This window comes from Anser cygnoides, chromosome 7 (genome assembly GCF_040182565.1).
Source record: "Anser cygnoides isolate HZ-2024a breed goose chromosome 7, Taihu_goose_T2T_genome, whole genome shotgun sequence".
Classification (NCBI taxonomy): domain Eukaryota; kingdom Metazoa; phylum Chordata; class Aves; order Anseriformes; family Anatidae; genus Anser; species Anser cygnoides.
In genome coordinates this window covers 16248523-16264588 of record NC_089879.1, presented here as the reverse complement: position 1 = coordinate 16264588, position 16066 = coordinate 16248523, and the positions used below count along the sequence as shown (strand labels likewise).

General features: G+C 37.4%; 2 protein-coding genes across 8 annotated transcripts in view; one reads left to right on the top strand and one right to left on the bottom strand.

Annotated features, from left to right (window-relative positions):
* DNTT (DNA nucleotidylexotransferase) overlaps positions 1–16066 on the top strand; it is a 168808-nt gene that overhangs the window by 8377 nt on the left and 144365 nt on the right. Inside the window, exon 1 of one of the 3 annotated variants that reach the window (XM_067000582.1) lies at positions 2750–3150. The exons of 1 other annotated variant lie outside the window; for it this stretch is intronic. The gene's annotated coding sequence lies outside the window, so the exon portion shown is untranslated. Of the gene's footprint in view, positions 1–2749; positions 3151–13179; positions 13340–16066 lie in introns of those variants that run through there. One more of the 3 variants, XM_067000581.1, reaches the window with a different exon arrangement.
* BLNK (B cell linker) overlaps positions 1–16066 on the bottom strand; it is a 100541-nt gene that overhangs the window by 56475 nt on the left and 28000 nt on the right. For all 5 annotated transcript variants that reach the window (XM_048060700.2, XM_048060697.2, XM_048060699.2 and 2 more), the window contains one exon: positions 10497–10543. In XM_048060700.2, coding sequence (XP_047916657.2) covers positions 10497–10543 — 47 coding nt within the window. The remainder of the gene's footprint in view (positions 1–10496; positions 10544–16066) is intronic.

Genomic DNA, 16066 nt, shown 5'->3' with positions numbered 1-16066 from the left:
ACATGAAATTTGTCTGTTAATCTAAGACTGCAAATTTTGTGAATTGTTTTAAGTAATATGTTCACACGGTAACTTTTATTGCATTAAGACTACAAAACAGTAGCAGAGGAGTAGGAGTGGCATACTATAGTAGAGTGAGTTCTTATTCTTTATGTATCTTATTTTGAAGAATTAGTTGTATACCATTTAAAATAATTATTTCATAAGTTAGAGGTCATAAGAGCCTGCATTGTTGTACTCTCAGAGTACACTGAGAGAAAAAAAAAACCAAACTACATTTAGTAGCAAACACTGGGTTTCAGAATAACTGCTTCTAGTGTTTTTGGTCATCCCTTCAGATTCAAAATCTGAGGAGAGAATGTGGGGAGAAGTGAAAGAGGAAAGAAAATTTGATAGAAGTCTACCTTTAAAGAGACATGTATTTAAATTTGACTATTCATTGTATTGCAGATAGTCATGTTAACAAACGTATCTTTTTTCATTATTTGTTGTTTTAATAAAGAACAAGAAGGTTACTACACTGAGGAAATTAAAATGTAAAAATATTTGGGGATTAAAGAAAATTTCTGACTGGGTAGTTTAGAAATAATATATATAAGTGATAGTTTTGTGAGGTTCTTCTTTGCTGAACATTAATGAATTTTAACAACATCTGCAGCATGGACTTGGGTACCTAAATGTTCTGTGTGTTGTAGAGCTCAGCCTGGAATATAAGAATGACATGCATTTGAAGTTGTCCTGTTCACTATTGCTACAGTAATTTTGAGCTAGGAATATGTTTATGAACAGACTGATGAATAAAAATGAGACTCCTAAGTACTATTTGTAATTTGAAACTCTTGACAAGGAATATATTATTTTTATGGCTTATACTATAACATTTTCATGTCACTTAGCAAATAGAAAGGCAATAGTGTTATAATAGAGTGTTCCAGGGGGAAATAACAATTTTAAAAGTAATTCTTTCTTAAGGATTGTGATTTATTTCAAGCTTAAGCCATACTTGAGGTCTGCTAACTCTTACCGTCCTGTTCACTGGAGAATTTCCCCTTTTATAGAAAAGACTTTTCTTCCATAAAAGTATCATGAGCTTCTAAAGAAATTACAGTGGTTTTGTTTGTTGTTTATTATTATTATTATTCCTGTTGGAACTGATACCACCAAGACTTATTAAAGATCAAATTGTATATTTATTTGTTTCAGCATTTTCCATTGGAGTGTTTTAACAGCTTAATATAGTGATGTACTGGTTATACACATGTATGCTGAGGCAACCACCCACACCCATTTGCCTCATTCTTCTTCCTTAGGCCACTGGTGCTGTCTAATGCCACAAATGTCATAAGAGTTAGACCTTTGATCTGATCCAGGTTTGATTTACTTTAAATTGAAGTAAGCCAATATACAAGAATACTAGAGTAGAAAGGGATGTCATAATAGAAAAGCAAAATTTTGAGAGTGTTATAGGAGAAATGCTAAGCCTGCCCAGGTATCTGCTGGAGCTATGCCATGGTTGTAAATGAACAACACTTCAAGTCCGTACAGAAAGTGGGGTTTTCCCAGACTGTGGTGTTCCATCCAAAAGGTACAGCAATAGATACAGGTTTGTCTTTGATACGTATATTTCTTTCAGAGTGTATTTCAGCCTATTTATTTGTGAGCTATGCATAGACAAAAAATAAATAAGAGAGGTCCTTGGTGGGTAAACATTTAGATATGAATAATTTCTTAAACGTTATTTGTATTTGTAATCTAAAAGGAATATAGCTGATAATTCATGCTGACATTTCAACAACCCTCTTACTTCCGTGATCTTGAACAGTATTACCTATTCATTACAGCAACAGCATGGATGTGTCTTGTATTTCCTTGTATTTCTTCAGAGAAGAATTGCCTGAAGCCAAAGGAATGAGATAAGGAAGATATATACTGATAAATTTAATTAATTATATCACTTAGATCAGGCATTTATGAGAGGATCTGATGACTTTCATGAAATGTATGGTAAGGTAAATTAACTGAAATAGTTTTCAGGTTATTGTGAAAACTCTGTGAGCTTTCTATAATAATAAAAAGCTGTGAAACTGGACAGTAAGGAACTAAATAGGAGAAATGACAGAGCTGTGGTAGCAGGTGGCTGGGGAAACTGAAGTGGCAAAAGAAACCGAGACCTAATGCTCTGTCAAGGATGTCATGGGAGGCTGCCTAAAATGTGTAATAGAATCAGGGAAGGAGAATGGAAACTAGGAAAAATAATACAAGAACTGTAAAATATCTAAAAGGTTTGTATTTTTTCTCTCCAGAACACTGGACTATTAGGAACATAAGGAGCTTGTCAGACATTGAAAAATCAGGCATAGCTTGTTTTAAGAACAAAATAAAATATTTTTTAAGACAGATTCAATATTTACTATTTCATTATCATTTTAACAGTAGTCTTAGCCCAGACCAAGACAGCTTTGGGCAGGAGATTGTGCTGCCTCCCAGCTTAGGAGAATGTCCCTTCCCTCTGTCCTCCTGAAGGTGAATAAAATGACCTGAGAGAGCTGATCTGAATAGTCCTAAATTGTAACACGCTGCAGGGAAGGTTGTACTACTGTATAGAGACTGGCTGTAGTCTGGCCTTAACAGACTTCACCTCTTCAAGAAATCACAGCATATCTGAATTTTACTTCTAAGAATTGTAAACAAGCATCAAGAGCATAACGTCAAGGTGTGTTTACACTGTGTGGTGGAGTACGGTGCCAGGGCTGGTAACAACTGAGCAATCTCTGAAACAAGACACAGACAAGGCACTTCAGGTCACGTGCAGTGTCCAGCAATGCTGCTTTCCTGCTTTGGCAGCCAAGCAGCTTCTCTGCTTTATGCTGGCTCCTATGCTGGCCTATGCAAGTGTACAGATGCTCTGAAAAACAGAAAGTTAGAGAAAACCAGCTTGGAGGTGGTCTGGGAATCTGAATCTGACTTTTCTTTCTAAAATCTGCACTTTAAATATGTGCAGTATGGTGCTGTCTGTATTTAGGCGGCTACAGGTGATCTACCCACAGAGGCTCTCTGATGCTATGAATCAAGAGCTGAAGGGGTGTTAACACCATCCACCATGTAGATATGCATGAGGACCATCATGCCAGTGTCCATGCTGTTTCTATGGTAAGTTTTTATTCCCCACCTTGACGTTGTTGTTGGAAATGGAGTTTAAGAGGAAGGTGCTAGTAAAGAGGTATATATTTACATGATTTCTAAGTTTGTTTGGGGCAAATAGAAATATATGTATTTTTTGGGCAAATTGAATTATTCTATGGGTTGCCACCTGTAGCTGTGCAGGCGGTTGGGTTTCAGGTCTTGAATTTATGTAGCATAAAGGGCTGCTGTGGCACTCCTACCAATTGCACTTCAGCTTCTGCCAGGCCAGCTGTGCAGAACTGACCTTCCTGAAGCTGTTTCAAGTGACTGGTTACAGGCACCAACTGTCTGACTTGCAGCTGCAACAGGCCCTCCTGTCCCTAACTTCTCCTTGCAGCTCATCTTGCAACTTCTCTACTCTGCTTATCTAGCTGACTCCATTTTACCACATTGCAGTTTTCATGGCTTAGCATCGTATCTCAGCTTTCAACCTGACCTCTTTTCATTTCTGAATTCATAAAATGCTGAATGAAGGGGTTTAGTATGTTCCTTCGTTATCTTAGGCATAGTGCATGTCCTGCCATCGAGCACAAACATAAAAACTGGTGAATTAAGCTCTGCATGTTTATACAAAAGCAGAAAAAGGTTATATTTTCACTTGTTTTCACAGAGGCTAGTCTAAAGCAAGAAGAATGAAATGTCTCTCCTGCAGCGAGCATATGTGTTGATAACACACTGTATATTAAATGTTGTATTTCTTTCAAAAAATGAGAGGACTCTGTTTAGAGACTTGGAGCAAAATGAGCCAGGACATCTGTTCTGTTTTCTGCGCAGTATTTGAGCTGGGGCACATGTGGAATTCTGTTAAAATGAGACTATAAATTAATAGTTCTTCACACTTCATTGCTTGAATGAGCCAGAAGTTATTTTCTTCTGAATTTTGAGTCCCAGGTGCAGCACTTTCTGACTACCAAATATGATTTTCTAAAAGGGAAGAAAGACCAGTGAATCGAAACTACAACAACCTGTTCTCTGTGGTCTGAGTACAGCCTTGTAATAGAGAAAAGCAAAGCAAATCAACTGACAGGGGGGAAGAAAAAGATCCTGTCCAGACACATGACAATATTGAAGAACCGGTTTGTGAGTCAGGCACCAGCTTCTGTTCCTGGTTCTGCTTCTGGCTCTGTATACAAACATAAGAAGCTAGATTGGGTCTCTGTCATGAAAAGGTGACCTCTCACTTTTTTCTTGTTTTCTGATACCCACCTCAAGTTGCTCTGTGACTGATACCTTATTGCTATATAGGCTGGTAAAGAGTACTAATGAAGATAAACGTTTCTACTTTCACTACAGTTTAGTGAGGTTGAGCTGACTGTCACAGAGCTGGGCTCCGCTACAGCTGGACCAGCTTATGCTTTTTTCTTCAGAGGTTGACCCACTCTTACTCTTCAAAGAGGATTAATAGACACCTAGTTTTATTCAGCAATAATCTGTCACATCTTTATCAAAAAGTCTGTGATATAGCTTGCTTAACATCCCTAAAAATGAGCATAGTGTTTCCAATATTAAAGAAATACTTCTATAATGTTATTGTAATCCCTTCAGAAACATCATTCCATAGACAACTGGACAACGTGGTAAGGCACCATGAAGGGAGATTGGCCAAAGTTTACTAATTAAAATTTTCGAATTTAGAAGTTGTGCTGAGCAGGGTCTAGAAAAGAGAGTAATGGAAAACCATGGTAAAGGAAATGGAAAATATGGTAAAACTTTTCTGGAAGATTGGATTGGGTTTCCTTGGGGCTAAGAAAAATGCCCAGTTACAGGTTCACAAGACTGGAATTTGTCTGTCTGTGTTCTCCTGATTAGGTACTTGACATGAACTGGGCAGCTGAGATTGGGAAGGTGCTGTGGTTAGACTGTGGTCTCAGGTTCAAATCCATGCTGCCTATGATGGTGCCACAAAGCTTTCAATGTTATGATATGAATATTCCCATTCTTTCACTGTTAAGTTTTGGCAAAACACTTCAAAAATTATTTCAGAATAACAGTTTTGTCTGGCTTTGGATACAAGACAGCATGGTGAACAGTCTAGTTACAAGAGCACAAGTGACCTTTCTAGAAGACCTTGGTACACAACCTGCTGTGAGGGGGTCTTCCTTCTCAGAGAACTGGTGTCATGCAAAAGTCTTGGTTGCTCATGGCAGGATGGAAGAGAACCTGCTGTAATGCAAGTGTCTGTTGCCCCCTTTCTGCTGCAGGAGGAGTGTAACACTCTCTGCTTCTGCAAATATTTGATGCCTGAGTAGACTTTTGTCAAACATGCAGTATTTAGTATTTTTCTAAATAATAGATAAAAATATGGTTTAATGTCATTCATATATGTATGTCCACATACTATATATTTTATATGTAAATGCCTTTTTATTTTTATTTTATTTTATTTTTTTTTTGAGCGTATATAGTTTCTGTGACACTAGAGTGGTTAGGTACTGGAAACCTTTTTTGGTCTCTTTTAGATACAGTGTTTTTTTTTTTTTTTTTTTTTTTTGTGAATAGGTATTTTCTGTATTTGCAGCCCCGGCCTTTTTCAGTCAGGGAATAACTGGAGATCTTTAATGTGGCATTTAAGCTACACCAAGAACTATGGAAAACTAGATCTACCTATTCAGACATAAAACATTCAACCTGAGTCAGCACTAGTATATAAAGGCAAAAGAGTAATTAAAAATCCACGATGGTATATCCCAAGGAGAGGGTCAAACCTTTTATGACTACTAAGCATTGGGGTAGAAGTCATCTACCACCAATGTTTTTTCATCTTGAAACTTTCTCTGGGGTGGAGAAAGTCCAAATGTAGAAGGCCACAAGACTTTTGTACTGCTGTATCTCACTTAAAGAGACAGCAAAAGCTCTCTGTATTAGGGAAAGCCCAGTTCTGACAGAAATCTCATGGATTTTATTAGTATTAGTCTTCTAATATTAAATTCTTTGGTTAGGCAAAGTAATCCATAGAAATAAAAACATAGGAGCAAGAAATCAAAATATTTCAAAGTGAAACTGAAAGTGTGATGTTGCACACCCTACTTTTATTAACTAGGACTACATTTAATTATAATATCAATAACCCCCACTTCCATCAAAAAAGAGGATTAGAAAATTATTGACATGTCATTCCAATTTCACATTGCACCCTGTTAGAAGCCCATTATTTTATTTCTTGACTTTCCTTTTGTTTTATTCTTAAGCTTAACTATTGCCTTAAAGTTTGTGCCTCCTATTTTCTTGTGTTTTTAAAGAGAAGTAAAATTGTAACAGATGAAAATACATTTTACGTGCAAGCATTTGAAACAGTGATTCTAGCTAGAAGCATGGACAACAGGTTAAAAATGCTCTCAAGTGTCTGACTAGACAGTGGAACAAAGATGTGTAAATCTCTGTCATGAGCAGATCCAAATTAGTGCTGCCAGCAGAGGCCTCTTTGCCCTTTGGACTGTTGTCACCTTTCGTGGCCTGCCAGCCTGTCTGTCTGGCAGCCGCAGCGATGGTAATATTGGGTACTGCTTGAGCTGTTATCTCCACAATATCCTGATGCCCTCAGTGCATGCACCTCTCATGGCCCTGTGGCATCACTGCTTGTGAATGGGGCCTTGGAAAGCAATTTGTGGCTTTCACCTGCCGTGCAGTTTTACAGTTTTTCCTACTATTTTAAGTAAGAACATCACAACTCTTGATGCTTTCCCTTTATAGCACCCCTGTGAGATAGGGAAATACTATTATTTCCGTTCTGCAGGTGGGAAAGGAAGCAGGGAATGCTAAAATAATTTTCTTGGTTTTACTTAGAAAATCTGTAGCAAAGCAAGGTCTCAAACCACATCTATCAGATCCAGGTTTAGTTATTATTAGACACCCTTACTGCTAAAGATTTTGCCTTGTGAACTCTCTCTTGAGCCAGCTACAAATGGGGTAGGAGGGGAGCCAGGCTTTTGTAGCTGGTGCATTGGCCTGGAGCAAGGGTGAGTAACTTGTTCATGGAATTTAAGGGCTGATAGCTGTAAAAAGAATCTGAAAAGTGATTTTTCCACACTAGGTTGTTTGTCTTCCTTAATGAATAAATAAAAGAAGACAGGTGTAGGAGGGAAGATGAAAATGAAGTGAGAGCGCAATGTTTCTTGTCCTTGCAGTTTGAATTATGCAAGTGCATACATTTCAGGAGGAACATCTCAGAATTACAAGGTACTTTCTTGATATGTAACGTCTCTTACAATTCAGAGTTTATTCATATGTGTCAAAAAATGAGATTTCCTTGTCTTGGAAGGCAAGGATGAAATATTTCAGTTTGGAGTTATCTCATTAAAAAATTATGAACAAATGAAAAATAGATGTTAGAAAGTAATCTAGAAATCAGTCAACTATATGACATTTACTTGATTCTCGAACAGCGATTTTTTTCTGCATATACCATAAATTCCTGGTAAAATAAACAAGTAATATTTTTTGACAGCACTGATAATTGGTAGATGTTTATTTCAAGAAAAGGAATTTAAATGTTGCCCACATAATAATTAAACGAAGCTTATAATTATGTGTTCCTTACCCACAGTTCACCCAAGACCTTTCAGAACTGCATGTCAATATATACAAATGATAAACTTAAGTCTTGACATCATCAGGACATCATCTTGACATATTTGATTCGCCGGCGAAGATTTCTCATTTGCCTCACAAACTGACACATGTTTTAGAGAGAGCTGATTTTGTGATGAAAGATTTCATCCTGGCTTTGCGAAACTGTTCAAAACAGTTTTCAACTGAGCAAAATTCATTTTGAGCTTAGTTTAAGATGTATTTCTAATCACATCAGCTGTAAAAGATGCCTTTTAATTTCATGGGCCCTGGGAAAGTGAAACTTGAGTAAGCTGAGAGTGTTGTGAAACAACTTGTACATAAACTTCTCATACAGTAAGTCTTGGACAATCTACAATGAGGTCACTGAGCTATAATTATGTTGTTTCTTCAAGATGTGTTCAAATTACGGATGTATATCACTGATATACACCGTATATCTTTTATTTTTTTTTTTTCCCTCTGCTATCTTTTCCCCCTGGAAAATAAGTATAATACTGACTAGAGGGAAAAGAGACTTTCATGGAATTAGTGGAGGTATTCAGTGCAGGAGTCAGAGAATTATATCTGTGTGTGGATGCACATTGGTCCTGGTACAGTTGTGGGCTCTCCTAGCAGAATGTAGAACAACTGCATGTCTTAATTTGCAAAGTATTTATAGCCTTCTAGATTCAAAATCTTTCTTATGAAGAACATTAAGTTCTTAAGAAGAACATCAAGAACATCTTAAGAAGAGAACATCAAGTGTTGCACTAATGAGAACTGGGATGGGGAAGCGGGGGGCACTCCAGAAGAACCAGCTTCTGCCTAATGAAGCCCCAGGAAGAAAGTTTTATACCAGGCAGAGACCTGAAGCTCTGGTTATGCCAGGAGGAAAAAGGATTTTGGTCTTGACTTGTCTGGCAATTGCCGTTTTCTTGTTTGTCTGTCCTTAGTGTTCTGGTCTGTTGTGGAGTACCTGCAGTATGTACAGATTTGAACAGACTTGTTGATCTGGCTCAGGTAGATCAATGCACATCTTCTCCAGCTAAAACTTGCAAACTGTTTGCATGCTAGAAACTGGCAATTTTTGCGATAGCAGTTAGTAAGATGTAATAGCAGCAGATCTTATAGTGAAATGGTGCTAGGGACCCGACATGCACTCTATGACAGGAGTTTATTACTTTGGACGGGACCTGCTCTGGTCTTTTGTTGATTTGACAGCAGATTTGTTATTACAAAACACCCTTGTTATTCCCATTGACATTTTCAGAAGTCAAAGCCTGAAAGCCCACATCAGTACAAGCTCAGCTCTTGGTCTCGGTTCAGTAGATTTCTGTGGGCCCCAATATTGTAGAAGTCATGTATATCACAGAAACAGAGGTCACATCCTTGGTTGACTTTATATGCATGTTCTCTACCTTTCCTATCAAAATGACATCCTGTTAGACTCAATTACCTCATCAGAAACTCCTCTCGCATTTTCCTTATCCCTCTAGTTAATTATTAAAACACACCCAGAAGAATATTAACTTATACACTCATCAAATTCTTATCAATAGGAATATGATTTTAATGGGTAAAAAGCCTCCAAGTTCCTCTAGATTCTTACCAATAGAGTGGGATTTGGAAAACAATTCTTGTTTTGTAAATAGATTTCATGTTTTCTCAGCAAGGAAAAGGTTGCTATGTGGAATAATAACAGCCATTAAGTGAAATAGAGCAACTCACTCCCTATTAAACCAAATGTTTCCCAGTTTGTTTGGCTCATATAGGAAACTCCCTAATATTATTTCCTGCGCAGCAATACAAGAGAAATAATATACTTGAACATTAAGGCTATCCTAAATGGATTCGATTTTTCGCAAACTATATGAATGAAGTTCATATCTGTTATACCTGTATTTGCTTACTTAGTATTTTATTAAAATGACAAGTATTAACACGAAACTTTGTCTATAAATATGGCAGTAAATTTATAGTCAAAAATGCATCACCCATGTATATAAAGATCTTTCACTCAGTTCCCACAAGTTGTTAGTAGCAATAGCTTTTGGTTATTGACATCTGCACCCAGTATTATTGGGTAAATCAGACTTTTAAATCTTATTACTGGACTTCAGAACCAGCTAATATTTGAGAAGGTATTCTGAATGGACAATAGAGTCTTCAGTGTTTTAGGGTTAGACTCTTTTTTTTTTAACTCCTTGGAGCATTAAGGTATTCGGGTAAGCAGTTATTGTTCTGGCACTAGTCAGTAATACTGTATACAGCACTGTATGATGCCCTTCCTGTGATATCCCAGTCATTTCACTGGCCTGATTTTTACCTCTCAAAAGTTTCAGTCTTCAGAATTTTCAATATAACATTTACATCCAGACTTCCAAGTTCTCTGTCAGTTAAATTGGTATCTCGGCAGTAGATGAGCCAATTCTGAAAATTTCACTCCATACTCTGTACAAGAGAAGAGCTTACATATTCCAGAAATAGTTGAACTTGTACTTCCTAACATTGTCTCTGTTTGTTTTGGGAGGACTATCACCCTGCAGCTGCTGTAGAAAAGACTTTCTTGTCAGCTGATTTGGACAACAGTTCTTGTAAACCATCCAGCATATTTATCCTGAGCAAGTTCCAGCCCAATCAATTAAAGTCCTTTACACGAACAAGTTTCAAATCACAGTTTTCCTTATTTATTAGCAGAGAAATTGTCAGAGTACAACGGAACATTAGCTATTTCATGGGGAAACAGATAAGAATGAGAAACTTACGGCTGATGCATTATTTTGAATCGGCTCAGCTCATAATCCGATAAATTCTGAAAAGAGAAAAAACACATTTTGCATTTTAAATAAAGTTATATTTAATTGAGACCACTCCATGAGGTGAATTACAGGACACTTTTAAAAGTGAACTGAGCAAAAGACCTAAAAATAGTTTTCAGTTTTGTAGTTACATGGTTGTCTTATCTTGGTTAATGCTTAACTTTTTATTACTCACTCCTTGTAATGTTTCTGGAAAACAGGTAGCACACACTGTATTGTTAAACTGGAATTTAACCGGGCATGTGGCAGATTAAATTATGCTGGTTAATGAATCATTCAAAAAGTGATAAGCAAGCCGCTTTACATAGTCTCTTTCCAGCTCCACCATAGAGTTTTTTTGGGGGCTGTTACTGAAATCAGCAGATTAGCACAGCAGTGGCTGGCTGGAAGATTACTTTAACAATGGTTGGGAGACTATGAAGTCCTTTTGGTCTGCTCTTGTGCTAGGCTTCTGCATGACTCCTCAACCCATGAAAAACTGGGGATGAAAAATAGAAGCATTTTTTGTGTGTCACATACAGTGCTGCGTAGAGACCCAATCTAGTGCTGAGCAAACTAACTCAGATACAGGAAACAGTTTGGCCAAATTGTTTCAGTACTTTGTGTAGCTCCAAATGTTTCTCACCTCCACATGCAAGTTTAGGCATGGTGCTACTAAGGCAGCAGAAGTACTTCCAATGTCCACGCCAGTGCACAACTTGCAGCTGAGCTTCTTATGTTGGACTTTTAAGCTAGTCTGGCCAGACCAAGAGTGTAATTGCATAGTTTCAGTCCAGAAACGTTGTACTAATGCTAAGATATTGTCTTTCTCAGCATAGATTTCAACTGTAAACATGTCCTTTTAATAGATGAAATTATAACCCTCCTCCTATACTTTGTGTCAGGAAGAGGAAATCAGTTTTTGTTGATGTTGTTGTTTCCTGAGACTCCCTAGGTGCAGCTACAGAGAATGTGAATCCCTGAAAACGATGCTTTCCAGTGACACCGAGTTCATTGTACTTTGATGTGATGCTCTATCTCTTTTTTCTGAATAATCTCCAGCCATCATTTCCATTCCAAACTCTTTTGACTTTTCCCTCACCATCACATCAACATGATAGATGAGTTTGTATTGAGCATGCAAAGCAAGACACTGGTAACTGTATGAGACAAGGAGATCAAGAGGAGAACATGTAGGTTCTAATAAAAACGTTTCCTCAGTCTGTATTTAAATTCAAGAAAATCTCTGCATTTTGAGTTCTTTGTTATATTTGTTGTGAAAATACACCATTTCAGACACTAGAGAACCCCCTCTGTTGAATACTTAGGCTGTAATTATACCATAACAAAAAGCAGCTGCATATCTACATGTAGTGTGTATGGTAATTAGCAGATGATCTAGCTGATCTAGAAATCGCCACATTCCTGAGGAAATTTAAAGCTATACTGAGCTGACTGATTGACATACAGACCAACCTGGGCACATTTAGGTGTCATCAGCTGACAATGAGTCACCAAATTGCCTCTGCAAATCAATGACTAGCAATATTAAGTCAATTTCTGCCCATATTATTTCATCTTCTAAATAAGAGGAGGAAAAGATGTTTTTGGTATTGTAAGGATTAATTCACTTCCTTTTCTTTGCAAAATAGAATGTTTAAGCCTTTACTTATGTGTATTAAGATGTAATTGCTTGGTGATCTAACAAGACAGCTTGTGCAATTCTTTTTGGCCTTCAAAGATAGCATTCAATGGAATCTGCTTCTTAAGCAGCATTCTGCTCTAGGTAGTGCTTCCTGCGTGGGTATGAGCTCTGTGAATGGGCAGATCAAGAACTTTTCTTTTTAACTGATAATTGAGTTTAGTGGGTGATGAAACTATGGACCTGAACTTTCCTCTGCTGGTGAATGTTTTATACAGAGAGTTTTAGTTCAGTTCCATTTTTTTTTTCCTAGTGACAGCTTTCAATAAGGGTATTAAACTATGAACTTCCTTCCAGTTTGAGGAAACTGGTATCTATGAGTCTAGCTGAAAGCTGTCTTCTTATTTAGTAAGTTCAATATTTATTTATAACATAAAATTATACCACTGATTGTAACTGGGAAGTGCTACTGCATTTTAGCCACAAAATTCTGGTCTTAGGAAAGAGTACAAAAATATCTTGCATACTCAACATTCATGAAATTACATGGTAGTTTCTGGAAAAAGAAAACTAATTTTTCTAGGCTTTAACTGTTCATTGCTCCTGTTCTTGCTGGTGATATACATTGTTAGAGATTCATATGTGCATGAATAGAGTATATTGCAAATTAATACCTGTGATAAAGAAGAAGATAAAGTAGTTTCTTTCCTGGAGGGATTTGAATTGCAGAATAGACAATAAGGAAATACAGTGACAATTAAAAAATAAATTCCAGTTTCATGTTGTAGTGTATTTTAGAAAGTACATAAAACTATGTTATTTTCAAACCAGCTATTGATTTATTGTTTTCTATTGGTTCCTTTATTCATCTGACATCAACTTTCTTAGTAGTTTACTTAGCTCAGTAGCTAAAAGTAACCCAAACTCTCAGCTTGCAAAGCAAGCCAACCAGCTTTGTTCAGCAGATAGTATCGTGGAAGGGGAGAAATGCTGCCATGGTGCAAATGTCTGAGGTGTGTCTCTTACTCCTTTACTTGCAGAGGCATGTCTTGGATATGAGCCTATGCTGCTGTAGCTGCTTGCCAACACAGAAAGTGAGGAAGCAGAAGCCTTACATCAAAATCAGAGAGGCAAAGATTCTGTGCAATACAGAACTGCCAAGCTGCAAGTAGGTCTTATGCATTTTTGACTGGGAAAGTTTAAGTGGACTTGTGCATGTGTACTCTGCAATGTATGCACGGTGACCCCGCATGTCTGTGGTGCTCTAGTTCTGTGCATGTGTGTCACAAATGGCCAGCCTGTGTGCATATGGCTGGGTGGGACTGTGCTCTGCAGACTGGGGATGTGTAGGGAATGATGACTGGTAGGTGGATAAGGAAGGGACAGACAGCATGCAAATGGAGTCTTATTTGAGGAAGCGGATTATATGTGGTTAGAAGGTAAAGCGAATGTGGCTTTCAGATGTGATGAAACGTTGTAACGCACTGGGTAGCATTTGGGAGCTTTTCTGGGCCAAGCATAGTACAGTCTAAGGTGCATGTGCTCCCTCTAGTTGGTGGAAATAGTAATACCTTCTGTTCCCTAAGGAAGGCTTCAGCCACAAACGTGGCTGTCAAGTCACAGGACCTGAAGTGATTTGGCCTCGACTATTGCTTTGGAGGATTTTTGCCACGCTTTCACAGTTCCTAGCAGAGATTGTGCTAGGGGACACAGATCTTTTTGAAGAAGGTTGTTGATGTAGATGACTGCGTGATACAGTCTTTCTAGCTGTATTTTGAAGTTCATAGCACATCTCTTTCCCCTTCCTTACTTTTCAGCCCCTTCATGTAGGATGTAGGTAAGCACCCGTTTAATATGGTTACAGCTGCGGTTTCAAATAAAGTCTTGAACAATCCAGGAGAGCCCTGAAGGATCAGTGGGAGTCTGAATTTTTGATGTGAATTAGGATGAGAGGATTCTATTGACTTTATGAAAAGAACAAAAACAAAACCCATACTGTGTTGCTAGATAAGTTGTCAATAATCTGGGCAGTGAAGCTGTATGTAAGGTGGCAGTCTTGTCATTACCTTCCCATAATGCTGAGTTACACTCTGTAACATTGCTAGTTCTGAGCATGGATCAGTTTGGAGAACTTTGCTATGACATGAGATAATGTGTGTGTGTATTTATATACATTCATATATTGGAACATGATATGGTATAATGATTTCCTCCTAATTTTCTTGACTGGGGGAGGGGAGTAGGTGGGAAGGGAGTGAGTAAAGGCCCAGATTTATTTGCTGTAAAGCTATTTGATGCTGTTATGGCAAAATAAATGCATAATATTTTATAAAGGCTTTGTATTCAGTATTATGAGCTTCTTTATGTTAAGACTTGTTTATAGAATTTGTTCAGTAGAACAAGACCTGCAAGAAGCCAGCATTAGGAGAAGTCTGTTGAACAGCTACATTTTTTTCACTTACGAGAGACAGAAATTTGGAGTATAAATATAAGTGATCTGCATTCAGGCAGTCAATGCAAGCCGAAATCTGAAATGTCGTAGAATTTTAATAAGGCAGGCTAATCATATCCCCTATTAACTGACATAGAAGATGATCTGTAAGTGGCCAGAGAATACCCTGCATTTCTTAGTAAAAATGTCCTTATGGAATAAGATCTCAGTACTGTCCTCTAGAAACACAATCTGACTGTCAGCCTGTCTCAGAGCAAATTGGACAAATGTATAGTGGAAATATTTTGGGTCTTTTTCCTTTTGTTAGATTGAGTAAAACTGAAATGCAGGGAAAAGAGCAGAAGAGAAAATCATAGAATCATTAAGGTTGGAAAAGACCTCCAAGATCATCTGGTCTAACAGTTCCGATACAGTACATAAGGTGTGGAATACTTAATCTCTGTCCAGAAAGAATGGCATAGTAAATAAATATTTCTATTGTGACCATAGTAGAAAGACTATTTGAGAAGTATACATTTTGAAGTGTGTAAAACTGACATCTAGTGGCAGCAAAAGCACCTCGTGTGCAAAGGAGCTTTATAGCAACACCAGTTTGCAAAGCAGATTAACAGGTTGTAGCTATGTTTCAGGAAACTGCAATTTCAGTATGTACTCCTCTAGCCTACTTCAAGTGCTATTTGTTGGTGTTATGGAGGCTTTTGAAGGAAATCTGGTGCCTTCTAGTAATATCTTGCTTAAGTGAAGTAAGATGGTGGTGTCTGTTCATCTTCTTGATTGTAGAGACTACTGCTAAAGAAGCATTGTCATCCTGATAAACAGTTCCCTTATGTATGAAGTCTGTGCTTAAGTGTTTTTCTGAGCCATAGTTGATAACTTCATTTCTCATTCATAATGTTACTCAGTTGTTATTTTATATCGTCTTCTATATTTTGTTGAGCTCTTCATTCAGATTTTAGTGTTTCTGAAGAAAAAATCTCTTGCTAAAACTCTGTACGATACCTACCCCAACGTAGCTTTAACTTAGCTTTTCCTCTAGTGCTATTGTGTGTATATATATATAATGGAAAAATGACTAATACACAGAAAAAAATAGTAAAAAGATGCAAAAATGAAATATTAAGTGCTTTAAATTGTGTGTGGGGTGCCACCTCTATAGTCAAGGGAAGGATTCTAAACTGAACGTAGAAAAATCTAAAAGCATGATTCAAGTCTGTCTCCCAAATGAAATGAAAGTTATCAAGAAGAGAAGTTTAGGTGGAGATGGACACACATCTGAAGGAAGAAGGAAAGGAAATGTGCTTCAGTGAAAGCATAATTAGGAATGGGCAAAAATAAGAAAAAATAGTAGTGGTTTTTTTTTTTTCAGGACTGGCAGTTTGTAGCAAGAATTATTAAAATGGTAAAAACTTTTGGCCTTAAATCTGTATTTTGCACTATTCTCAG